Source organism: Zosterops lateralis (genome assembly GCF_965231275.1).
Source record: "Zosterops lateralis genome assembly, chromosome: 1".
Taxonomy (NCBI): domain Eukaryota; kingdom Metazoa; phylum Chordata; class Aves; order Passeriformes; family Zosteropidae; genus Zosterops; species Zosterops lateralis.
In genome coordinates, this window is record NC_139762.1 from 70,587,951 (window position 1) to 70,614,979 (window position 27,029).

The 27,029-nt window shown below is 46.6% G+C and overlaps 1 protein-coding gene across 3 annotated transcripts; it reads right to left on the minus strand.

Moving 5' to 3' along the window:
- TNFRSF11A (TNF receptor superfamily member 11a) lies at positions 1 to 26,276 on the minus strand. 3 transcript variants are annotated; one of them, XM_083867340.1, is made up of 11 exons: positions 26,160 to 26,229; positions 25,508 to 25,704; positions 13,159 to 13,240; positions 12,558 to 12,683; positions 11,866 to 12,009; positions 10,652 to 10,745; positions 10,211 to 10,305; positions 9,241 to 9,348; positions 7,354 to 7,406; positions 4,906 to 5,758; positions 1 to 732 (listed from the first exon to the last, which is right to left on the minus strand). In XM_083867340.1, the coding sequence occupies exons 2-11, from the start codon at positions 25,565 to 25,567 to the stop codon at positions 353 to 355; spliced, it is 1,995 nt and encodes a 664-aa protein (XP_083723466.1). In that variant the 5' UTR covers positions 25,568 to 25,704; positions 26,160 to 26,229; the 3' UTR covers positions 1 to 352. The 3 variants fall into 3 exon arrangements, with proteins under 3 accessions (XP_083723466.1, XP_083723467.1, XP_083723465.1); XM_083867341.1 differs by having other exon boundaries at positions 7,354 to 7,403; positions 25,508 to 26,276; XM_083867339.1 differs by having other exon boundaries at positions 25,508 to 26,276.
- Positions 26,277 to 27,029: the final 753 nt, after the last annotated feature.

A 27,029-nucleotide genomic window follows, 5' to 3' on the forward strand; every position in this document is an offset into this window, starting at 1 on the left:
TCTCCCCTCTTTTTCCAGGGAGAGGTGGCAGGGACTGGGGTGCACGCAGGGAGCCCATCTCCCTGTGGAGGGGAGGAGAAAGCCCTGCTGCTGCTCCTGCTACAGGGGCAGCGCTCGTGGCTTCACGTGTGCGCCTGTCCCCACCGGCCACCTCCACCCAGAGCACCACCACCACCGACGTGTGCGCCATGAGGGTCCTTCCAGCTGTAGAATTTCCCAGGAGACACCAGGGGCAGCAACAGTCTCGCAGTCTGTCGTGACACCCAGGATTGTGGCAGCACGGCAGCAGCCCCACACCCCGCTGGGGGCTGTGTGCCGGTGCCCCGGCCCGCAGCGAGGACACAACGTCCCCTCAGTTCAACACCTTCTCCGAGAAGTGTCCCAGCTTCCCCTCCTCCTGCACGGGCTGCGAGGCTTGTCCACAGCAGGAAGGGCCCCGCTCTTGGGCCAGGGCTCCACCAGGCCACCGTGGCCCCCCGCTGCCCGGGGCGGGGCGGGCGCCCTGCAGCTCCGCGCACTTCTCCTTGTAGTGCTGGGCATTGCCCGCGAAAGTCTCGCAGCGGCTCAGGTTCTCCTCCTGCACGGGGCTGCCCACGTTCTCCTCGCTCTGCCCCGAGGTCGTCGCCCCCTCCTGAGAGTTTTGGCTAAGGTAGACAACAATGATGTCGCCCTTGAAATTCATTACTTGTCCACTTGAAATAAAGGTGGAGTTACTGTTTCCAGTCACATTTCCTAAGGAAGGAGGGGGAAGAAAAGAAGACACACATGATTAATATTTTCCCCTCACAAGGTGGACACTTAGTGCAGTGAACTTAATCTGCTGTGGTGGCTTTGTTCTTGTTCCATTATTTTTTCCCCTGTGACATGAGGATGCTCTTATAATCAATGCCTTCTGCTGGACCTTTTCATTATTTCCATTTTTGTCTTCTCGGGGCAAAGTCTGTCATGCACAAGAAGTCTGTCTGGAAGGGTTGGAAACATTTTCCCTCTGAGCTGTGATCTGGGAAGCCAGAGAGAAGGTGACAATCTCATGTTCCCTGTGCTGCCTGATGCACAAAGCTGTGTCCAATCTGCGCCTGCCTGTGGTTTGTGAGGAAATGCTAATTATTTCTGATTATGAGATCTATTTTTCTTAGAGTCCCAGAAATCGCACTGTTTGCCAAAGAGGCAATAAACCCCCAATCAAGCCTACCATTTGGGTTAGATAGCAGGCTTACTGAATAAATACTGAAAGACTTAACATCAGATTACAGAGTCACACAGTGTCCAAACAACACAGAGCTCATACAGTTATGTTATATAGTCCAGATGCTCCATGTAGGTACACTCTGGCACTCACCTTGCCCCTGCAGGGATTTAGCTGGATATAGACTGACGCCATTGAAGAGACAGAGTCTATATTATAGCAACTTAATAGAGTTATGGCTTCAGTCAGTCTGCCTGAGGTTAGAGATTTTTCAGTATAAATGCAATCTTTCTGCTATTCAAGGACTAGGCTGCTGACCTCAGTGACAGCAGGACTGGGCTCTGAGAATTAATAAGCTTTCCTCAGAGCAGAAAGAAAATAACAGAACAAACTTCCAACATCAAACTAACAAGCTTGCTAAAGGTTTGAAAATGAAACAAACTGAAGAAACCAAGTAAACAGAATTTTCCTGGCCCGTGAACACCCTTACTAAGAAATGTTTTTCCTGCTGTGTTTCACCTCATCATTACTTGCAGACTGATCTGACTTCTTTAAGATATTTTGTGCCTTTCTTCATTACATTCCTTAACACTTGAGACATTCCCATTTTCCTTGCAGATAAACATGGCCCAGCCCAGACAAATGCTGTTTTTCCGGTGGCCACGTGTGATGTTTGCACACCAGCCCTGGGCACTGGTCTCCAGCTGTGTGGAGTCAGGATCTGTGCCAGCTCAGAGCTGAGTCTGGGCAGCACTCGAGTATTTCTCTAATAGGCCCCCCTCAAGCAACCTGATTTATTTCACCTAAACTACTGCATTGCTAGCTCTTTGCTTTCTTTCCAAGTGCTGTTGATTAACATGAGATGTCCATAAGGGTTTTCTCTGTGGGAGGTTTTCCCTGCTGGTTCTTTCCCCTCTGCGTTCGATTCAGTTTGGCTGTTTGCCATGAACAAAACTCTTGGGCATAACGGCAGTACAAAAATAACTGTTTGTCTTTAAACAGATTGCCTGTCACTTGCAAAAGGTGCTGTGAAGAATGTTACCAGTGCTCAGCAAGAGATCAAAAATTTAGAATTATATGTAACAGTGGGGAGAGGAAAAAAAAGGCAGATTAACACATTTATAATGTTTAGCTGAATGTGGCTGGCAAACCTTCTGTGCTTTCTGAAGACACCATGCTGAAACAAATGGGTATTTAGGGCCCCAAAGCACAGAAAATGGACACAAGAGCTTCCTGCATTGTGCAAGAAAAGTGCTTCCAACCTGAAAAGTATAAGGGACACATTCAGAGTGAAGACATTGTTCTCTGCAGTGTTTTGGCCTTTTGATCTCTACAAACTATCTGATATTAATAAGAAAGACAGATTAATTTCTGTGGTAATTGTTCACTAAGAACTGGAACAACGCAGGCAAATGATTTTCTCTGAGACATTTAATGGCCTCTAGGTGGTGAGAATTGTTTGTCACTGCCAAACCAGGCTGGTTTGGGATCTGGAAGTGAAAGGCTTTGCAAAACCAGTCCCAATTATGAGTCAGCTAAGTTTGCTTGCACTCATATGTTACGCCGTAGCCCTGCACAGAACTTGAGGTGGGCCTGAACTGACCCACCCTCCATGTTCTGACTGCCTCCAGGCCTGTGGGGTTTGAAGAACTGCTTGAAGGTTTACCTCCATCTCCAGTGGTGACCCCTGGAAAGAGGCACCTGACCAGAGGTTCACTTTGTCCTCTAGGATTGTTTCACAGGAGGGACAGACTTTACCAGTTCTGTTGTCATTTTGAGTGGTAGTGAACCAAGACCAAAACTTTATGGAATTTCCCATGGTCTTTTCCTTCCCATTTTTTATCCACCCTCTTTTGTACCATTCTGTTCTGGCATAACTGTGTGCAGAGCCTGGTGGCTTCAGTTGCTTTGAAAAGCTTTACAGAAAGTTATTTTACATGCACATTTATTCCATCTGGGCATTTCACAAGGCCTAGCAAAATGAGAGATGCTGATGCACCCACACATGCAGCCCTGGCGTGGCTGGGCTGCTTCAGTGAAGACGCTATGGCTAAACCCTGCCCTGGTCCTCATGCAACCAGGCACTGCCAGAGGGGCATGGCCATTCTGTGGGCAGAAAAATTACTCTGCCAGCAAGCCAGGTTACCCACAGATCAACTGACCCACGCTCTGATACTGCCCACAGCTCTGTCAGTATCTTCCTGTAGTCATGCATAAAACTGGCCGATTAGGAGCACGGTATCTGTGCTCAGGTTTCACCAGATGGCACTGTAGCATGTACATATCCAAAGGCACAGGCACAATTAAAATCCCATACAAAGAATTGTGTTGCAGATCTAAGATGGCACTTGCTAGCACAGCACTTATATCCCAGCTCTCCTGTTTGCTCTGCTGTTCCTTAATATTTTCTCTTTCTCTTTGTGTCATATTTAGAAAGAAAAGCAGTACCAAATATAACTTGACTTTCAGTTCTACCTCAAGAGTCCAACAATAACAAAAAAGGCAATCTGTGTTCTCTTTACTCCTGCTGCATTTTGTATAGACCAGACAGTGAAACTGCGTCAAGACTTCAGGAAACTGAAGCAGCAGCAAGTTTCTGCTCTTCAGAAGATGAATGCTACACACTTTCAGATTCCCACATGGAATGCAGGCTGAGAGAGGAAGGGCCTTCAAGTGTGTTGTTTTGGGGCTTTGGCAGACTGACAAGAATGTCTCTGTAAGAAATTTTAAGGCACGACATGGTTTTAAAGAAGGGCAACAGCTTACAACTGCTGTGGGTATTACAGTAATACTTGGATGTCCCACTCAACACTAAGGTCTCATTATGCTTGGCAGTGCATTGATACAAATAAAAATAGAGCATCCAACTTTATGCGATTATAATCTAAAATGACTAATAACATATGACAGGCAGATTGCAGACTTTTATACTGAAAAAAAGTCTGGGGAAGGAAGAGCTTATCCAGAGAGGGCGCATGACTTCCCTTCTGCTGGTTTTACTTCAGTGATTTTTTCCCTGTTTTGATTTGACAATTTTGATATATTTACTCAATTAATAAATTGGGAGACAATTAGTAAACTAATCAGTGTTTCAGAGTTGTTTAGGGGACAAAGCATATGTGTATGGAAAAACAGTGTCTGTATGAAACTATTTTATGCGAATGCTTATATCCCAGCAAATAAAAGCAAAGAGAAAGAGCTATAAGCAGAAAAGTGTAGCTAATCTCTCATACCCAGTTGTGACACCAGCTTACAGCTCCAGCTGGAGTTTCACTGACCACTGTATAAATGTAACTGGACTTAAATCTAATGGCAAAAAATACGGCACACTGGTGAATAAAAAGTATCTGCCTGAGCATTATGCATCCTTCCTTAGCTCAGCCTCTAGGTCCCTATGCTGTGTTCTTTCTGATTTTCTCCAACACACACACCTGCTAACAGAACTGCCTGGCCTCTGCAGTGACAGCCAGAAGGTGGGCTCTGCATTGCTGGTTAGGTCAGGGTGGGACAATGGTGCCTTGCTGGGCTCATTTTTCTTGCAGAATTCAATACAAACCAAATGGCCTTACAGTTCCAGATTTTTTTCCAGACTAGCTTCAGGGCAATCAAGTGTAAAAAGCGTCATTTTCTTCTCCTAAATCAGATCCTCTGAATACTACTGAGCTAGCAAAGAGAAAAATCCTATACAGCTGTGTATGGGTGAAGCCTAATGGGCTTACCAGATGCTGGAGGGAGGTCTGAAGTGCTGCTGCTCGTCCCTGAAGTGCTTCTGTGTGTCCCTGAAGTGCTTCTGTTTGTGTTCTGGTACTTCATGTTGGTACTATCTGAAGGTGCATCTTCCATACCAAGATCGTTTGCTACAGTGCTCTGACCAGCAGAGAGAAAATTCAAACCACAGGTGCACTGGGCACAGGAACCAGTTTCTGAGGAGGTGGAGGTGCTGTCAGCCACAGCACAGAAGGGTTTGCCACACTTTCGGGGAGATTCTCTGTACAAAATGCCACACCTCACACATATCTTCTCTGAGTCACAGTTTGTTGCAAAATGATCTGTGTCTTTGTTGCCTATTTCCTTCGGGCAACTGTGGGCATGTTGGCAAGATTTCTGTAGAAGCTGTTCCGTGGCAATGTGTGCCCCATCTGCGTTGGAGGGAGGATGAAAACCTTGAGAGACTGATACATCCTCTGTGCTCCCAATACCTGAAAAGTACTGGTTCAAGCTGTCATTCTCCCCTGCCTCCATTGGTTCTGACAATGATGTCACAGCTTTACTGTTAGGCTGACTTAGCAAAGATAAATAATCAGCGTTATTGAGATCCTTATCCATGTATTCATCTTCCGTGGGAACTGGTGGGAATTGGTAATCATCAGTCTCAGTTACCACAGGAAAGTCTCCTGCCTCACAAGGCTCTGTGCTGGGGCTCTCATTCCTGCAAGGAGTGTGACCAGAGGTGCAGCATGAGTTTCCAGGGACAGGAGAGCCCGAGGGGACCAGGAGACATGTGTCCTCGGAGGGCTGGGGGACAGCAGCATTTGTGATGTTCACAGTAACAAATGCATCTCTGGGAGGTTCCTGAAAGAAATTAAAAGTAAAAACATCTTTAACAAATAGATTAACATTAAGTTATTTTTTAGACAAAGAAGGAAAGGGCAGATCGTGGTCCTTCCTCTGTGTGGAGCTGCTGAGGTTGAGCAGTGCTGCTATATTTGAGTCTTAATGTGTAATTCTACTCTGCTGTGAAACTGACTGGTGATGCTGGGCTCAGCAGGTGTTCAGAACGAAATCTGAGCAATAACATTTAATCTTGTGAGACAACTATTTCTAGTGGTTTTTTGAGGGCACATAAGAAGAGTTAATAAACCTAGAAGAGTTGGTGGATTCTGCTGTTCCTTATGGACCATTAGTAAGACCCACCTAACTGCTTATTAGCTTTTGGAAACACTCCCATGTGTCTGAAAGGCTATTGATCTGTGAAGGCCTTACTGGGGGCTGAATTTTTAATATCAGCAATGACTGAAGAAAGAACCTGGGTTGATTCAGAAGTTCTGAGAGAAGCTAGAAGAAAATACAGGCAAGGTTGTATTAACTGAAAGGTTAGGACAACAAATGCAAAGGCCCGTGACATCCTGTTGTCACAGTACTCGACAAAGTAAAGCTACATTTTTGGTAGCAGCTCCAAAAAAAGGGTTGGGAAATATCTCTTCAGCTCGTACAAGTTGTGCTTTAAAGATGGGTGTTTGGGAACTGACACCTTTAATTTCTAGCATCTGTTCAGATCTTCCATGATAGAAAAAAGAGTTTAAGTGCTGCCAGCCACTAATGGCTGTTGATTCACTCCTCTGTCCCAGAGGATCTGAGTGGCTGCCAAGACAGGAGGCTGCATGAAGACTTACGAGACAAAAGAGGAACTGCCTGCTCAGAAAGGTGGTTTTTTTGGGTATGTTTGGTTTTTCTTTTAAGCAATGAAATTTGAGTCTTTCAACAGCTAAGCTCATCAGAGCTCCTAGAAGGGGTGGTGGGACACCTGGGACACCACAGTTCACATCCACAGCATTAAGCAGGCTGTGCACATGAACTTGAACCAGTGCCACCATCTTTTTCAAGCATGGGGTTGGTGCTCTTCCAGAGCAAAGCTCTTATTTATTTCATATTGGAATGCACAAGCAGGATTTGTTCCTCCCTAGAATTAAGAAGTCAAACAGTTTCTTTAGCTGATGGCTCTGGGTTTAATGCCTTGCATGCCTGGCATTTTTGGCATGACCCAAATCCAGGTTTCTTCCCTGTGAGCACTCTGGTATGTAACAAGAGGCAAACTCAGCTGAAGCTTCTCCTGCACTTAGGATATAGGAAGGCTGTCTCCTAGGCAGCCCCAGGTGTTCTGATTAACTTTCTCATCATAAATATTAAATAATCACAAGACCTTGATCTCTGTTAAAACTGTCTGAAACCAGCGAGCAGGTTCAGAAGCTAATTGTGAATGGTGATTTCACATGCCTCACATTTACAGAAAACCAGACTGAAGAAGCCAAAGCTGCGAGCAATTTTTGAGGAACTCAAAATTTGTTTTCTAGCCAAAAATTACCGAGGAGTCTGCTTCAGAAGGGCTGTCAGGAATGCCATGAGGAAAACGCAAAACAAAGAGAAAATGCTACCATCTTTGACTTTACCTTTGTTCCTTTTATTTGGCTGCACACTTCATTAGCCCAGTTCTGTAGATCTGCTGTAGGGAAAACAAAAGAGTAGCTGTAACATATAGCAGGCACTTAAGTTAACCACAGACCTAAACACCCACAGTCATTCACAGCCCACAGTATCATATTAAATAAAACCAACAAGCCTGTTTTTACTGCCTGTTCAAGTGTCCCAGCGTCGGTCTAGCTGAGGATTCATTGTAACTGGAACAGGGATATATTTCTGTGGAACAAATGTTTCCAAGCTCCTAAAATAGACCACGGTTAAACTGTGTTCCACATCAAATGGGGTTTCTTTCCTGGTCATATGTCACACCAAGCTATGACTGGCCCAACAACGACCTGCTCACAGCAGAAATGGTCTATTTCAAGAGAAGTCACATGGATGGCCCAAAGGCCCTTCCCAGATAGGAGTGAGTAGCCTGGAGAGATGAGGATAAGCCACCGAAGCCACAGGATAGCAGACTCAAATATAGCATATTCTACTTAATCAGAGTATGTTTAATGGGGAAATTAATTCCAATATTTTTGGAGTATCTCCCAAGGAAAAGCTTGAAGTCTCACACACTTTAGGGCAACAACGGACACAGTGAGCAATTCTTGATTTGTGTTTATAAATGCAGGAGACTTTGCAGGGCTCAAGTCTCATGTACATTTAAAGTTTACAATGGTTTTGCATGGCTGAATACAGATCAGTCGTGCAGCCACTGCCAGCTCCCAGCAATGATTCTGTTGCTCTGATGTTGATTTACCACTAGTATCCACACCAAGCAGGAAGGGCTCCTTCCTGAGTCTGCAATTCACCCAAACTCAGGTGAGCAGGATTCCTCATGCAAAGGCAATGAGGGACTGTCACTGCAGAGCAGCAGGGCAATAGAAAAGTCAAAGAAATTGCATTCCCCCTAACCTGCTCTGCATCTCAAGTATTTGGTTTGCAAGCAGTGTCACCATTTCCTCCAGCCCATCCCAGAAATTCCAGATTTAGCACAACCCATGTTTAGTGTGGCAGAGGCAGCCTTTTTCTAAAACACAGGCTGAAATATACTTTACAAGAAGTGAGTTTTGTCTTCCTTTCCACTGCTCCCAAAAGTTTTCATAAATTGCTAGCACTTGGGAAAGGAAATGATGGAAAAAGCTTTCCATGTTTAGGAGAAAAAAAATTATAAACCGACAGAACAAGAGAAGTATGTCCTTCACTAAAGAGACCCAGGGCTTAACAGAAAGTGGAGGAATTTGAAGGTATTTCCATTCTATTAATAATAAACTCAGTATTTCACTGTTATCTAGTATGCCTTTGGCTAGAATTTTTCTATTTTTCTACTTTAAATATTCATTCTATTTCCTTCTAGTATTTCTTCAGTACCTCATCAGAACTTCAGCTTTCATCATCTCCATCATACTCTCAAATACACATCAGGCCTTTGTCTTGAAATTCATATTTTAACCTGTCCAGATGCAGGTTTTTGGGTGGGAGGGAAAGTAAGGTAAAGAAGACAGCACTTCTATCTGTCCCTGCTTCCCTTTAGCCAAGAGATCAGCTGTGCCAGGTGCTGCAGAGCAGCCAGGCTGCTATGAAAGCCCCCAGCACCAGCCATCCTCCTTCCAACCACAGTCATGTCTGCCCTGAGGATGGTCACTCCATGGGTCAAGTGTAATACACTGCAAATTACTGCCAGCCTAGAGGAAAGGAATTTTTAGCCTGGCTTTGTGCTAGATAAAGCATATCCACATGGACAGACATGGGCATGGCATAGAACTTCCAGTGTAATTCCTGAGCTTCTTAATCTGTTGGTTACCCATGAAATCAGAGAGCACAGCGAGCCCCAGCTGTCACACTCAGGAATATCATTAGCTATGATGTACCTGTCAGCTTTTTCCCCTTCTTCTTGTAGTATATGATGAAGACGACGATGCCAATTAGTGTCACAAAAAACAAGATGACAATCAACACGTATAAGATCTTGTTTGTTCCTGCAGGGTGTAAAAAAGATAGTGCCATCAACACATAGCCTGCACTCCGTAGTATGACAATCCTTGCTCATTTTACCTGCTTTTCTAGAGGCCAGGGTTGTTTTTCCTTCCTGTTTGATCTTTAGTTTCTATAATAAGAACAGTAACTCCAGCATTTATGCAGTTCTGTGACAAGCAGCCACACTGATGGTACCTGCTACCAAGACATCTCCATAAAAACCAGAATCTTGGTGTTACAGAGCAATGTTGCCTGGTTAGGCTTCTCTCAGTGTTCCCCTGCAAGCTGCCAGCAGGCCACAAGGCTGAGCTTGATCTCACTCAGGGGACAGAAGACATACATTCCATGGAAAAATCTGTCCTTTATCTCAGGTTATGATGGATCATTGCATGCCAGGCAAGCAACCTCCTTGGTACCATATCCACACTGAAGAAGGAAATGGACAGTGGGCAAGAAGGGATATCTGAGAGGGATCAGGCTGAGACTGTATCCATTGCTATAAATAAGCAAGGAGAGGAGCTGCTAGTCTTTATACATGTAATGTGTGTGGGGGAAAGCACATAAAAATGAACAAGCTGTAAATGTGATGGAGTCATGGGTATAACATGGCTATAACAGCAATGCTGTCATGCAGCTTTAGTGGGCGGTGTCAAACTCAGCTTAACAGTGGACACAGGCCCTAGAGTCACCAGGCCTGAAACAAATTTTAAAGGTGAGATTTTCCAAGAGCACTGTCTTGATCTACAGCTGCTCTCCCCAGAGTCACCACAGTGAGAATTGATAAAGCCAGCCCAAACCCTTAGTAATCACATCCCTCCTCCTCCCTGCTACTCTCCACCCAACAATCCATATTAGGACACAAACCATCTTCTGATGGCTCAGGCATCTTCCGTTCTTTACAAATTGCATCAGACTTGTCGGTCCCAGGCACACTTTCTTCCATTCCTAGAGCTGAACAGCTAAAAAAGAAACACAAAGAGGCTAGGTTCTCTCAAGGAAGCTTCTTGTCCCTCCCACACTTATGCAGAGCAGTACTTTCTGTTGTAAAATACAACACTTCTCCACCCCTAAGAACCTCAGATACTTTATTTTTGGCTCAGCAGTTCTGTTGTCACTGTTCTCTCTTGTTCTCCTATAAGGAGAATTCAAGCTTCAGCCTGACAATGCCCCCATCACTGCACAGCCAATGCTGATGTTCCCTGTGCTCTACAGGCAGCCTGGAATACTCCACTGAGAAATGCTTTTGCCCAAGCTTCTCCCTGCCTTCTGGCAGGTATGATTGTTTTACAACACCCAGGGACTTACTTGGTCCAGGATTTACACTCATCGGTGGACGAAGAGACCTTTGAGAAGTAGCCTCTGGGACATGGTATGCACATTGTGTCCCTGTCTTGTTGCACTGTGTGTAGGAAGGAAGAAAGTCATAGATGAGTTTCTGTGGGTTTTTTCCAAGTGAGAGGAAGGTGACTATACTCCCCATCCTCCCGCTCCACTCTCCCCCCACAAACTCCCTAAAAGCTTTCATAGAGTGGGATCTTAGGTTATATTAGGGCAGCAAAGGCAGTCCCATGTAAGCTTCACCTGAGCCCTTCTCTACATGATCAAAATGAGAAATGACCAGGAGCCATTTGTGTTATTTATTGCAAAATAACACTCAGCTGGTACGTCCTTCCCCTTCTGTTTATTCCCTCACAATGATGCTGTATCACAGACAGTGACACTGATTGGTATTGTCACTTCTACGAAGCCACGGTAAACAAAATGCTGTATCAGGATTTGTTAGTCTGGAGAAAAAACAGCAACTCTCCTCCAGACACGTGAAGCATTTCTTCCTCCATTACTCTATTAGTTGCTGCTTTTTTGGGGTTCTTTATGCCTGGTGCAGCTGTTCCCAGTGTTCACTACACCTTTGAACTTAACTGTCTGTCTTCCACCCACAAAACACCTGCACTTGTTTCAATTAGACTTAAGAGTAAATTAAATGTCTGTAATAAACCTTTGCACTACTAGCTATCCAAAATGGAGTAATTGCTAAAACAGAATACATGAGCTATCCAAAAAGTGTTAATCACTTTTAACTCGTTTGGAACAATGAAAAATGGCAAGGCAAAGTCATTGCACAAAACCAGACTGCAAATCTGACCTCAGGAACAACCCCCAAAAGAGTGCTTCTCTGAATACAGGAGCAGCACATGACCTAATGACTCACAGTCAGACACCTCAGCAAACATCAGAAATGTACTGGACACCTTGCAACTACTGCCATGTCCACGTGATGTCTTGCAGAAGTCACTTGATCCAAGATACTGTTTAAACTATGGAGGCAGAAGCCTTCAAAATGTGACTAGTACAGGAGGATTATATGTGGTAGCAATGACGACTCAGACACGCACCTTCTGTTGACAGTCATCTGAGAGTCTAAAGGACCCTCTCTATTGTCACAACCCACACAATGCTGGCTTCACCCAGTAGGCCTGAGCTGGACATTTCACTCTGTACATCCCCTTTCTGTGTCTTACCAGGAGGTTTGACTCCCAGTCCAGGAGCACACACGGTATTCCGCTGACAGCAGTCGCAGTCCTCGTTCCAGTGGTATCCCATGGTACAAGCACACTGCCGCTGGAACGTGCTGTTCCCTGGGTTCACTTCTCTCAAGGCCTTCCCTAAAAGAGAAAGCAGATGAGAGTAAAAATCTCTCTGATAACAAGCCTCAAGTTTCTGAACCTCCTGTTCTACACACTTGCTTTGCTTGAATGGCAGATGCAAAACCATTAATGTTAGAGGAAATGGTGTTTTTCAGGAAGCACGGGAGACCCTTGATCAGCACGGGGCTCCTCACCCACTGCACTCCTAAACAATACATTTCCTTGTGGCTTTTGTAGAAAATAAACACAGGATTGCAAGGGTGAGACAAACATATTAGGGGAAGTGAACACAGAGTGTGCTGGGCAAAAGGACAACTTCTAAAATCAGCCCACAGGGGTGAATGGCCCCAGTGAAGATAATCACTATCAGAGCACAGAGACTGCAGTCATGGTGTTTGCACAGCACAGGAGCTCTGCTGTCTGGGGACCTCCCTCTCTGCCAGGCTCTTGTGCAAGCTCAGCCTCCAGTGCTGGGCACCTGAACAAAGCAACTTCCCTAGATCCACTTTCCCATCTGTACGCTTCACTAGTTTGGATTAAAAGGTTCTGCAGTAGGAAAAGCTCACCTTGATCACATATTTTGTGCAGTAAGCATTTATCTTCTTCATTCCAGACGTCCATATACTCGTTTGGGCCGCACGGCTGGCACACGCTATCAGAAGTAGCAGTGCATCTAGCAGACAAATACTTCCCTGTGATTAAGAAAAGGACAAGTAGGTCATCTGGAAGCTGCAGAGCAGCTTTCTAAGGAGGTTAAAGAAAAATAAGAGGTTGGGTGCTAACATGCTGTGGACAATTATTTCTTCCTGCACATTTTTAGCTTGTCAATCTGGTCCCCGTTTAGTGTGGCACTGAAACATCAGTGAAACACTGTGCCCCATTTAGTGTGGCACTGAAACATCAGTCAAGTGGATGGCCTGAGAGCACAAGAATCGAGCTGCTTTCTGTCTCCTGCAGTAGTTAAGTGCTACTCCAACAAATCAGCTGCTGAAGCCTTTGCTGAGGCCACCAGGACCACTCCTGCCCTAGGAAGGCACTTGTAAACCTGAGATCAGGCACCTGCAGGGCACGTGCCAATCCACCAGCAGTCAGGAGAGCTGACTGCTTCACCAGTGACCCACAGAGCAGCTCCTAAGGAGCCTCTCAGCCCAGCCAGAGCTCACATACCTGGCTCACACTTCCTGCAGCACCGTCCAGAGTACTCATAGTATTGTTCGCTCTCACACGGCGGAGTGATTTGCAGTGACAGCTGGAGCAGGGAAGGAAAGAGAGGACATGAGAACCAACACACCTGGAGAGCTCCAGACCTCCCCAGTCCCAGGGCTGGCAGAGAGAAGTCTTTCTGTCTGTACAGCATTGTGGATAGCCAAGCAATAAAACCTACCCAACATTTGTGAATTCAAAGGTGCTTTGTAGACATGTTAAGGGTATGTACTTGATGCTATACACACAGGGAATTTTAATAGAGCCAGGTGACAAATATATAACCCATCTTGCAATTTATCATGAACTTTTGGCCTGTTACATAATCCTTTCTTACAGTACTCTTTTATTTAAAATCTACAACTTTAAAACCATTGTAAAGACCAAAAAAAAAGGCATAGAGATACCTCTGTAGTCTCTTCCACAGAAATTACCTCAGATCATGACCTGGAAAACTGCCAGTTTTAATGTAGAGCATTAAGCAAACAAGCAAAGTCAATGATTTATATTCCTGAAAAAGAAGAAGTTCCAAGCTTCCCACTGGGATACAAAATGCTCCTGGCTAGTCCCATGAAATACTGGACTTAAATTTTGCAGCTTTTTATGGCTCCCACTGTGTCCTGCAGAGGTGGTCTCGTGGAACTAAGGCAGCCATCCAGAAAGGTAATGCAATTAAGCCCACAGCTTTTTGTGTCTCAAAAATAGCCAAAACAAAATCAGCACAAACTACCCTCTCCCCCCCACCCACCTGAAACGGGTACATGACAGGGCCTCTGCAAAGTGGGCAACAGAGATGCCTCTGGTCCTCATGGGCCTTTGCATCCCCTCCCAGCTCTCAGCTGCCTGTACACAGAATGGTCCCACCCAGAGCCCAGGCTTCAGGCCATGGCTTGTGCTGGGGATCCTGGCCAGCCAAGCATTGTGCCCAGCCCTTCACTGACCCTGCTTTGGCAGACCAGAGTCCTCGAGACAAACTCAACACCTCACAATCAGTTGCCGATCTTGAAATTAGATAAAGTGATTTAAAATCTAGCCCACAGCAAGGAATTCTTCATTCTTGGATACAGCCCTGAAAACTGCATTTACTTGGACAAAGTTGCAATAAAGCTTCTGCTGCTGCTTAAAGGGAGCTTTTGCCATCTAATAGCACATGACAACCCTGTGCCTGCTGGGGCTGGTTCCCATTCCTCTACTTAGCATTCTCCATTTGTTTCCTCCCAGTCTTTACATCTTCTCTTTCCTCCTTTACTAGTTTAAGCAATAGAAACTGCTTTAAAAAGAAATAGTTTTCTCTAAGGACCTTGCCCTCTTCTAATGCTAGGAAGGGTCTTGTATATTTAAGATGACCAAAAAAGACTGCATTTTTTTTTTAAACACCACCTTTTGGCTTGGAGTTTGAGCCATGGGTTGGTGCACGACTTGTGTTTATCAAAACTGCACTAGCTGTGTCTGGAATAGAAAAAGTAGCACAAGTCAGAAGTCTTGAATTCTCATGTTTTTGCAGGGTATAAACAACTTACAGCCATTTTTTAATCATCACAACAATCCCGGGTCAAATTAAGAGTCTAGTCTTCTGTTGTCTCATTGTTTCCTCGTGTCTCTCTTCATTAGCAGTACCTTTCCTGTGATTAGATAATGCATTTTTGGAACAAACACTGCATTCCCTGTTTACACAGCACCTCCAAGGAGGGGCACGGGACAACAGCCAGTGCTGGTGAGGGAAGAGGCAATCTAGGAAAAGGAAAGCTGGGCCAGCCTGGCAGCCGAACGGTGACACAGCTCAGTGACCCCTACACTTGAAAGAGCTCGTTTTCTGTAATGCACTTCAGGCTAAAACACTGAGATGGCCAGCAAAGGGTTGAGGTGATATGTGGAACCAAGCACAACGAGTGTCTTGAGCAATTGATTCTCTACCCAGCCATCCACAAAGGTAACAATTGTGGTGAGGCCAAAGCAGGTCCAGTCACTCGCTTTTTGTTACGGAATGTCCTCTTCTTCCTCGTTTGCCCCTGTTCAATAGTTCCTCTTTAGACGAAAAGACTAAAAAAATTACTGAAGTGTCAAACAAGGGCAAAGTCATCCTTTTTACGGAAGGATATGCAAATCTGCTAAGAAGCATTCAGCAAAAGGGTCTGGAGTAATTTCTGAGAATCACAACTCAGTCTGAGGAGAAGCAGCAAGGCTCTGGAACCAAGGTGAAGGGAGCAGGCTAATTGCTCAGCCACTTTTTGGACATTGTTTTATACCACCAAGCTTTAGGACACAATTGTTATGGAATAGCTCACACTGCATTAACCTATGCTCTATGTCAATAAGCAGCCTCTTCTGTGTCCATGTCCCTCCTCTTTTCATACAAGCCAAGGCATTAATAAAGCTGCAGTACTACCTCTTTTGATTTATGCCCAATGGTGCAAAGACAAGGCTCTCAGCACCTATGGGCAAACCCCCATGTGAAGGTGAGGGATCCTAGCTTAGTATGGACTGGCTGGACCTGCTGAGTGTGAAAGCTGGGGCAAGAGTGGACAGGAAGGGAAACCAGAACAACCTGGTTTATTATGGCGAGAGCCAAACTCAAAACTTTTTTCTAACACTGCTCTGTTGATGTCATGCAATCCTGTGTTAATCCCTTTGCCAGGCAGATGTGTCTGTCTCAAACTGCACATTAACTTCCTTTGGAGGATGAGAAGTACTTGTGCTGCTGGCAGCACGATGACCTGATGCTGCACCATCACCAGCACATTCCTGCCAATGTGTCCTTCTGAGACGGGGAAGTGCAGTCATTTGCAGATGAGGAACTTGTACCAGGAGGCCATCTGGCTTTACAGAGGTGACAGGAAACCAAACCAAGTCTCCCAAGGCTCAAGTTTGCTCCGTAACCCCTGGAACATCCTTCCTCTCCTCGGATGCTGGCCTGTGGGTCAGAGTGATTTGGACACCGCCAAGCTCTTATCTAGAGAGAGAAAGTGCCAACTTCCTCCGAAGTGCTTAAATGAGATAAAACCCAGCCTTTAATGGTCATTCCTTTAATGGTCTCACTATGGATGGAGCTGCTCATTAAATCCCACCACCACGTGCATATAAGTGCTTCAGAGAGCTCTAGGTATCCTGTGTAAGTTTAATTTGTCACTTCAAAAGTGTGCAAAGCACCTAGTTTTGTACCTAAAAAACCAGACAGCTTTCCTATTTGATCAATATTACTTCAGAACAAGTGTATCTGACAGGGGAAGAAGCTGAGGGGGAAAAGACAAAGCTCCTCCAGGCTTGGTAGATCCAGTTTGGTAAAGCACACCAACACCTGCTTACCTTTAAGCACATGATTACCACAATGGACTTCTTTGGTGAAACGGGCATGCTTACATCAAGGTTTGTGTTTGAAAGATTGTTTTGGTATTGAGCTGCAAGTAGACTTTTCAGCTTTGGGTTTGGGCTTTTTTCTTGCTTATTTGTTGAAAAGGACACTAAGCAAGAGTGTGCTTGTGCTTTTAGGGTTGGAGAACATGGACAACAGCACTACAAAGCACCACTGTGTTACTCACACCTTAAAAAAATACACACAGGTGCTTCTGAAGGGGAGAACCAGCAGCTTTCAGACTCCTGTCCTCAGGCTTAAAGAAATATTTATTCTTTGTGCCCTTGAGCAATCAGAGGGCAGAAGAAGCCGTGTGTCATGGATGCTAAAATTACTCTTTTTCTCTCCTCACATTTCAGAAAAGATAGAGTTGCACGGGCCTCTTTCCTTTAAAAGAAAAAATCTGGAAGAACAAGGTCGGGGGTTTCCACAGCCTTTTTCCCATGACACTTCTGAACAAGAACCTGAGGCCTCAGTGAGGATTGCTCATTAGCGATAATCTCAGTTTTGCAAAAATTGAGATGTAAAGAGACACGTCAAGGGGTAACTGTCTTTTAAGATGACACCTTCTTGATCAGTGTAGTTGTTTCTGGAGAGTATTCAAGTCATCTGTCATCATTTCACTGAGCAAAGCACATTTTTTCCTCCATTTATTATTACAGCATCAAAGTACCTATGGGAAAGACAACTACAGTCTGTCCTGCCTTGCACACACCACTTCTTTTTTGTGCTTTGGAGCACAGGTTTATTCAAGTCACTTGCTTTTGAGGTCCTCTGACTTGCCTGCTATAAAACTGAAAAAAATCTGTAGATTTGGGGCTTTATTAGGCTTTGTCAACAGGAGCGAGCTTTGAGCAACATTTCCTGAACTGAAGTAGCCCCTGCAAGCACAGCTAAGATGGCCTCTGCCGTCATCTGCTGCTGCTTCTTCAAATATGAGCCACTGCCTCTCCCCTCACAGGTACCAGCTGTGCCCACAGCTTTCCAGCCTCCAAACTGATTTGGGTCAGTACTATGTCTAACCAGACCCCAAATTTCTTCAGCCCAGTGCCAGTTTCAGAGGCTTGCCTAAATAATTATTTAAGAGTAAAAACAGAATCTGGTTCTTGATGGGCGCTGCTCTGTGGCTGGTGCTCCCAGGCACTCTGTTGAGGCACACAATGGTAACAACTCTGGAAAATTTTACAGTCATGGGTGTACAAGGGGAAAGAGGAGTCCTGTGTTAAAGACTTAATCATAATCACGTTGCATGCAACAATTGGACATGTCTTTGCTGTTGATAAAAATTAAATCAAAGCAGCACCCAAGTCACAGCTTTGCAATTCCAGTTATTTGCTTGCAGGCCTGTAATTCATGACAAAAATCTTAGCTTGTGAATGAAATGATTTTGGTGATGTCAACTTTCCAGTGACCAGTAAACCACATCACAGAACTGCCACCACGTGGTAAATAGAGCCGGGAAATGGGAACAGCTTAAACTAAATATTATTTCATTTTTAAAAATAGGTTCTTAAAACCCTCCTAGAGCCTGAATGCCTGAAGAGGCCAGAAAGAGCGTGAGGGATAAAATCAGTAACGAAGAGGTGAAGAGAAAACTGTAACGTGCGGCCAGGACTTGGGCAAATGGTGGCAGAAGTTCTATCCTGCCTATTCCCCTTGTCCCTCTGTTCCAGCATGAGCCAAAAGCAAACACCTGAGCAACTGGTGCTGCTCCACCGATGGGAAGGAGCATTCCCCAATCTCTAACCCACCAGAGCTATTTCTGGCCAGCAGCTACGCAAAGGAGAAGTGCTGCACTGACGGCTCTCACGGCGGGGTGGGGTGGGGGCAGGCAGACAGGAACCTCAGGTATATCAGATAAATCAGATGGGAGACAACGGAGGTGAGAGACAGCAAGGCTGAAACAGTGACTGCCTGAAGCTGTGAATCAGTCAGCCTGATTCTAAGGGCTGAAGACTTGCCATCACGTGCACAACATTTGTCACTGAGAGACAAAGTCATCCCCACACCGCAGCCAGAGGGGCACACTTAACATTTTCACTGCCTGGGCAGTCAGTAGTGCCTGCACATTTGCCTGCACTTTGCTGCAAAACCTCATGCTTTAACCTACGTGCCCCCATGGCCACAGCAATTCAAAGACTAACAGCTACTGGGTAGAATACTCTGAAGGTGAATCAGAGAGTAAGGACCCAAAAGCTAACCAAACCAAAATATTTAACAAAAAGGCTTGACAGCAAGACCAACAGTCTATAACAAACAGAAATAAAGACTGCAGAATAAAGACACTATCAAAGCTAATACCTAGGTGTGCTTGTGGTAAGGCCTGCAGAGACAAATCTCTTCTGGATTAAACAGGTGTGAGAGCAGTGCTCCAAAGGAAAGTTTAGTAGCCTTACCACTCCAGGTACAGTCTCAATGACTCATCATGAGTAACTCTACACCCATTCATGCTTAATTAAAAAAAATATTTAAAAAAACCCCAGTAAAGCCACAATGATTTAGGGGGAGCATGCTCCTCTTGCATTTTAGTTCAGCAGATAATTTTTAATGCTTCTTTAGCTGAAGTTGAGTCTTAATGAAGAAACGACCATGACAGATTTCATGTGCTGGATGCCAGATTAGGAGTCCAATGGGGACTTTCTGTGCTTAAAATCTGTGTATTTATGTATCTTTTCCTTCCAGCACGCCCTCAGAGTGCAACATAACAAACTAATCTCTTACGGTGTGAGGTGAGATCTCAAAATCGTAGCTGAGCTGCTGGGCAGAATGAGAAAGCTTGTAGAAGAGAGGAAGCTTGCTTTCACCACCTGATTTTCTGCCTTGGCTTCCTTCTCCTGGATTTTAGCATTGCTCATGGAACAACTGCTGAATACTCTGCAGGCAGAAACATGAAGGGCAGTGGTGGGGCTGCAGCCCTTGCTTGGTATGATGGCTGTCTGGGGGGATGCCTCCAACACCCACAGACCATTCTGCTTCAGTGTGAGCTAGAGGGAAGACTGCTGACTGTATCTGCACTTTCTCTGTTGTGAAGGAATTGCTGCCTTTATGAAAGGGCTCAGGACTGGGCTGAGAATTGATTAATTCACTCTGTAGGTGTCATCACAAGGAACCAGCTCTGCCAGTGACTGCGGCCAGTAATGTCTGTGGAAATATTCTTCCCTGGTTTGAAGAGGCTCTGGCTGCTTTCCATTAGCAGGCTGTTTTACAACATGTGGTATTGCAGGGGAGTGCTTTTCTTCCTGTGAGATCAGATTCAAGGAACCATCTCACCCTTGCTACCAAGCAATGCAAAGTTACTGGAGAATATATTGCTTGTAAGGCAAAACTTTTCACTGTGGCAAAATAATGCACTTGAAATAGATGTCCTTGTGTGCCACATAAGCAATTTTAGGGCTTAATATGAACCTAGTTGCACATTTTTCCCTATCTGTATTTCTGCATTCCAGATTAATGGGTTGCCTAACAAAACTTCACAGTATTTTTATTTCCATACAAGATTCTTTTCTTTTCCCTCCATTTTGACCACTGACTAAATATATTCTGCACCCATCTGCAGTCACAAATGTTGTTCTTTGTCATTCTTGAACAGACCCTATATACTTTTTTTTCTTTTGGAGTAGCCACAAAGTGGTGAGGGTGAATGACCTCACTTTTTTTCCCCCCTCCTTGGCTAACTGGCTCTTGCAGAGTGGATTAAACCGGCCAGCTTGGCTTTTTTACCAAAACACAGTCTCTCCTGGTCTCTTTTATCTGGATTTTAAGAGAGGAGGCAGCTAGAGGGTTCTGCAGAGGCCGAGAGGCAGCTCTGGGTCTCAGCTCTCTGCCTGCCCACTGTGGTGCCATCCCCTGCCAGAGCCCTCTGTTGGAGCCGCTCCTTTGGGAATGCTGCAGGGAGGCAGCACAAACACATCTGGCCAAGTGGTGCGGGGAATGTTCCTCTGCCGTGGGGATGCTGCTGGAGTCCTGGTCAGAAAAATATCCAGAGAACAAGGGTGAGGGTTGGATGCTGCAGCCTACACCGTGGCATCCGGCCAGGGCAATGTATCCACTCCCTTCCCGGCCTGCGTGGGCAGACCTCCCTGTGCCTTTGGTGGGAAACAGATGGGGCGCTATCCCAAGGTGATTAACGACTCTTTGGCTTCGTTTGCAGCCACGACATCCTGGGCACTGCACAAACACCAAAGAAAGCCGTGCCCAGGGAACTCACACCCTGAGAAGGCAAACAGAAGAGGTAACCATCAGAAGCCCTGCACAAAGCAGCTCAGGTGGCGACACAGGTATGGGACACAAACCAGGATGTCCTGGAGTGCCAGGGTGATGTCAGCATTGCTTCTCCTGTGCAGTGCTGAGCCCTCTAGAAGGCACCACAAACATGACAGCACACTGCAGTGACACACAGATGGGGGCAAACCAGGAAACCTGCTTTCCCCAGTGCCAAAGCATCACACCAAGTCCTGCTCTCACAGGGCAAACACAACAACAGGCTGCCCTGAGTGCCAGCACAGCCAGATTCCCACCTGCAGCCCACCTTATGACTTCCAGCCATTGCTGCCTGTGGAGTTTTTTCCTCTACTACATGAACTTTGGATCATTTTCAAAGAAGAGTAAGTCATAAAAAGGGGCAAGTTCTTGCAGGCAGGCTATTGTGTCGCATAGACCAAGGCCTACTGAAGTCCAGAGTGCAACCTGGTTAAACATCACTTAATTTTTATCTTGCATTTATAACATACAAATATTTGCCTTTGTGTTGTCCATTAGGAATAACAAGCCATTCTCAGAGCAGCTGCTTCTCCGTGCAAGCAATGCATTCTTGAAAACAGGAGTGCGTGTCTGCAGCAGAAGCCAGTGCTGCCTTGCAAGTTGAGTTTCCATGGAAAGGAAGGGGAGAGTCAGTGCAAGGGGCAGAGCTGCAGCTGACAACACGATGAACCACCTATCTCTGTTTCCCTCTTCCCTCCTGTGTAAGCTCAACCAGATCCCAAAGCAACCACCTCCTCCAAGTGTCCAGCAGCCTTTGCTGCAGAGCAGCCTCCTGCAGCACGGGGCACAGGATGGAGGGAGATCTGAATTCTGTGGTCACAGCATGTGGAGCCAGGAGGGTGGTGACCCTCCTGGCTCTGGTCACCACAAAGACTTCCTGGAGACCTGGTCATACAGAGAGGAAGTGGCAGGGAGAAGCAGGAGGACAGCCTTGCAGCAAGCATTGCCTTTTCCTTGTATCTGCACATATACCTACTACAGGAGAGTCTTTCACCACTTGTGCTCTTGGGGACAGATGGATGAACGTAGCAAAGTGACTCAAGTATGATTCCTCTCAATGGTGTGAAGGTATAAATGGTAGAGGGCACCACTTTGAGGTTCCCATGATTTTCTGTTACAGTTACCATCTTTTACCATCTGTACTGGTTCTTGCCCAGCTGTCAAGTTACATCCCACTTTTCTGAGCTTGAGGGTAATAGACAGAAATGGGCAATAGAAACAAAAAAAGATCCTCAGGGATGCAGTTAATCGCTCTGCTTGACCTGTTTCTTTGGGTTTTTTTTCTCTTCTGGCACACTATGAAAAAAGTCCTGTGACCCAGATGACATTGGTCAGTATCCCTGAGATGTCTGATAAGCTTTGAATTCTACCAACCTGTGAAATGTGGCAAAGGTTAGTTTTAGTTGGTGGGAAAGAAGAAATTACATCATCCAGATGATGCTTAACATGAAAAGAGAAGTGGGACAGATTTCTTAAATTGTGGGTTGATCTGGTTTTACATACATTATATTCTGTTGATATGAGGTACTGTCAGATTTTTCCCATGTTCTGAGGGAAACTGCAAAACAATGAAAGGCTTGCCAGTGTTCCTCACAGGGACCACTGCTGCAAGGGAATTTTTACAAATGAACTAATTGAATTACAGTAGCTTTGAAGCCCATGCTGTTAATGGTAGAATAAATCCAGGAGTTTAGATTAGATATTGTAGAAGTTTTGCTCTACTGAACGATTCCTTTGGCCCTGATCAGAGCAGGAATAATGGACCACGAGAGCTCACAGTGTAACACAGTATAGTCACTGTTACACTCTTTTTTCCCCTCTCTCATCATACAGACTATACATTTTAGAGAAGTTAGAGAAAAATCTGTATTTTGGCCAAAACTTTTATATATAGCAAAGAATTCCAAATGTTTGCAATGAGCAAACTTTATCAAAGAAGTAAATGTTACAGAGTAGTGGAAGAACCCATCCCATGCCACTAAAAAGGAGATGAATGTGATAGTGCAACTGATTTATTGCACATTTGCAAATGCACATTCTCAGAGACTTTGACTCCCATCTGATAGTAATGCTGATACTCTTTATTGATGTTAAGCAAGGAAAGGGATGTAACTAGTCTGTGCAAAGAAGCTGAGCAGATCATGCCCCAGAAAGCCAAATACCCCTGACAGGTGCCCAGAATGAATCACTTGGAAAGATCATCTTGTGGCTGAAGCACAAGATGAGCAGGGCTGAGCTCTGCTCCCAGAAGTTCTGCTCGGTGTGTGACCTACAGCAAGTCACGAATTCTCTGTTCCCATTTCCTCTTTGGTGAAAATGATGACAATGACCATGTCTATTCTCAGCAGAATTATGAGTGAGTATGCAATAACTTACATTTTTGAATGTTTCTCATTCTTTGCTGGAAATACATTGCAAATATCACCGTTTGAGCACTATTCCACCCTGTTAACCAGTCTAAACTAACACAAATGCATCAGAAAAACCTCAATCCTCCCACAGGTTTTCTCACATTTGTTCCATCAGAAAGCAGCACTCTTCTAAGAAACCACTGCCCAAATCAGTCAAAGGAGAAACTGTAAGGCTGTTCCACCTCTCTAAGCTTGCCTTTCACATTCTTGTAGGTTCTGCTCACTGTTAAAGGCAGAATATTAAATTAATGGGCTCTTTGACAAATTATGTTTTATCCTTATGCCTTCCTAAAGCTACCTGCAGTTTTGTGCTGCTACTTGTCCAAAGCAACGGCAATGCAAAGTTGCACACTGTACGAACACAGACTCAGAATTAAGCACATGCTGGATGCAGTGGAAAGACTTTACACATCAGCCCAAAATAAATACAAGTTCCTTGTTCTGTGTCCTGTGAAATGCTATGAATCAAGAGGTGAGAAATGATGAGGAGCTCTTGCTCCTGCATCAGGGTACTTTACACATGCTAGGAGCTATACCGCAGAAATCTGAATTTCCAAGGTTTGGTCAAAAGCTGAGCCGGTTCCATGCAATGAGGATATTCCAAAAGGGAAAACTGCACTAAACTCAAATGGCTCCAGATGGAAGCAGGCATGGAATGGTTAGTGACCTGAAGTAAAGGTATGCAGAGCGTTGAGGTCTGCTCTTCCTGCTGCATTGATTCCTAAGGACCAGGGCAGGAAAAAAGAGAGACACAGAGCATACCAAGGGACAGGATAAACCATCTGAAAGCTGTGATGTAAAAGTCACTTTCGAAATTTGCAGGCTCATTCACATACATATGGAGGACACCTGGAAAGCAGCGATTTGAGAGAAGCCTGAGAGTGAGGGTGGACAAAATGAAACGTATGTTTTAGAGTGGAAAAAAGGGCCTGTGTGGTTTTAGGCAACATATTTAGGACCAGGGATCCAAAGGAAAGGCTCTCAGGACTGTGCGGTCAGACATTAAATTGTAAGCTGTAGACAGCAGAGGGTTTTCTGTTTTGGTTTGGGTTTTTTATCTCTTTTTTCTTGAAGCTGCACCTTGCTCTCAGGGAACTCAGCCATGGCCCAGTTGCAGCCCCATGTTGAGGGAAGCACTTTAAGTTATATAACTTATCAAGAATAACGAGACACAGAAAAATACCAGAAGTTCAGACGAAAGAAATACAAATGGTAGCGAGGCTGCCAAACATTGATTAACGGAGGAAATAAAGTGTAAATAAAGGGTAGCATGGTATTTGTAAATCCTGCCAGTCTAGAAGAATCTAAATAACCAGAAGGGGGATGGATAATTTTTAAGCTGTATAATTAGAAAGAGCAAAGCAAGAACTTCTGGGGGAAATGCGATGCAGGCCATTCACAAGGCTGAAGGCTGAGCAGGAGCCGGCTGTAGAAAATGGTTTTTCCGACAGCGGGGTCAGACCAGCCGCGGTCCCCAGGGTACCGCGCTGAGCAGCGGCCACCTGGCACCGCACAGGGCTGCGACCAGAGCACGCCGTGTTTGCAAACAACCGCAGAGCCAAACCTCGCTCAGATCTTCCCCCGTCAGAGGAAAGGGCTGCGCTGGGGGGCAGCTGACCTGGCACCGGGTTCCCGGCTCTGCCAGAGCAGCACATCGACCTCCCGGCGAGTCGTGCGGGCCGAGCCCCAGCCTCCCGCCGGCGGGGCCGGGCACACAGGGCCGGGCCGGGGCGCTGGGGCTGCCAGCACCGGCATTCGGGAATGCGGGACGGCCGGAGTGCCAGGGGGCTCATCCCGGCGGGGAAGCTGCAGGGCTGGACCCGGGCTGCCAAAACCCCCGTCCCCCGCCCGAGGGACAAGTGTGCCCACGCTCTCTCGAATAAATCTGCTCGGCAGGGTGGAGTCTGCCTTATTTTTACTCTACATGCAAATTATATCCCTCAACAACCTCACTGCAAACATTTTCTGGTTTCTCACACCCTGCCCTGGGCAGAGGCAGGCTGTTTTCCCCGCAGATCCCCTGGCTTCCTTCGCAACTTCGGCTTTGGACTACTTTGATTTTACAGAAGCGAGAGACGCTTATGAGTGGCGGGGATAAAAACAAAACCAAAACCCGCAGGACGGAGCGGAGCGGGGGTGAGGCGGGCGAGGCTGCTCTGCCCAGTGCCCAGCGCCGGCGGCCCCGGCCCTGAGGGGACCCGAGCCCTGAGGGGGATCCCAGCCCTGAGGGGACCCGAGCCCTGAGGGGGATCCCAGCCCTGAGGGGAGCCGACCCCGCCGGCCCCGGCCTTACCTGCCCGCCCGAGGCGCCGAGGCACAGCAGCAGGAGGCAGCAGCCCCAGGGCCCGGGCATGTCGGGGGTCCTCCCGTGGCTCCTTCTCCTGCCGCCCGAGGGAAACTAGATCCGTCCCGCCGAGCCCCCGCGCCCCGGCAGCGCGGCCAGGCGCATTGGAGCCGGCTACTTCTCCTTCTTCCTTTCCTTCCTCTCAGCTACACCAGGGGAGAAGAGAGAAGAAGAAGAAGAGAAAGGAAAAAAAAAAAAAAAAAAAAAAAGCGCCTGGCTGTAGTTCCCACAGCATTTCCTCAGCCTTGACATGCAGGGCTCTTTTTTTTTTTTTTTTTTTCCTCGGTTCTTGTCCCTCCCTTTCCTTTCTCCACCCCTTTTTACAAGAAGTTTAGTCACCATGCCCGCGTCCCTCCTCCGGCCCGTGGGGATTGCATTCCCGGCCGGTCCTTCTCGGCAGGGCCCTGGATCCACCTGCCCCCTGCCCCGGCCCTTTCCCTGGAATCCTCTCCCCTGGAATCGCTGCCTTCCCCTCACGCCCCGAGTGTCGCCTGGCACTGTCAGAGGAGATCCTGGGCCTCAGGCCGCCCCCCATCCGCTCTGCTCTGCCCCGGCTCTGAGGGGAGCTCCTGCCCTGTCCCTTTCCCGTCCCCAATCCCACCTGGCTGCCCGGGCAATGTGTGTGTGCAGCCTCGGCCTTGTGGCACAGCGCGGGGACCCCTCCCTTCCCCCCACGTCCTTCAGCCGGTGTCGGGAGCCGGCGGGCGGGATTGGTGCCAGGAGGGGAAGAGAAGAGGAAGATGTGCTTTGGGAGCTCTCCCAAACCGCTCCACGCCGTGCCCGGGGCCAGTCCCTGCGGCCTGACTCGGAACGCTGCGGGGCGGCCTCCTGACCCCGGGAGCGGCTCCTCCGCCCGGCCCGGGGACAGGGGCTGGGGACAGGGGACAGGGGACAGGGACAGGGGCTGGGCCCGCCCCGCCCGGCCCGCGGTGTCCTCGGCTCACAGAGGGACAGGAATCTCTCCCGTCCGGCAGGACAGGGCCCGGCTGTTGACACAGGCTGGGGATCCAGCAGAGCTGACCCTGTGGACACAGATCCTGCCCTGGGCTCACAGCCTGAGAAATAAACTTGGGAGCGTGTTGCTGACTTAGGCAAAGAAGGAAGTCGTTCTTTCACTTATGAATTGAGATTTAACCCTTGACCAGGAAAAAAAATCTAGAGTTTCTCGATGTTTTCAAATAAATAAATACATTCAAACACAAAAGATTAAGAGACTATTAAAAACTCATCCTTCGTTGGTGCTGTTGTCTGATTTCTGCTCAGAGGAATGATGCACTCAGGACAGAAACAGCTGCTGAGCTTTTTCCTTGTAGCTCGTGGAGGGCCTGCCTGCACAGCAAAGGGAAACATTGACCTTCACTTCACCCATTCATAGTTTCCAGGGGGCCATAAAGCCTTTTTAATCTCCCTAGAGTTGCTTGACCCCCCCAATGTCCTCAGCAAGAGTTGGGCCCTGCCTGATCTGTGCTCA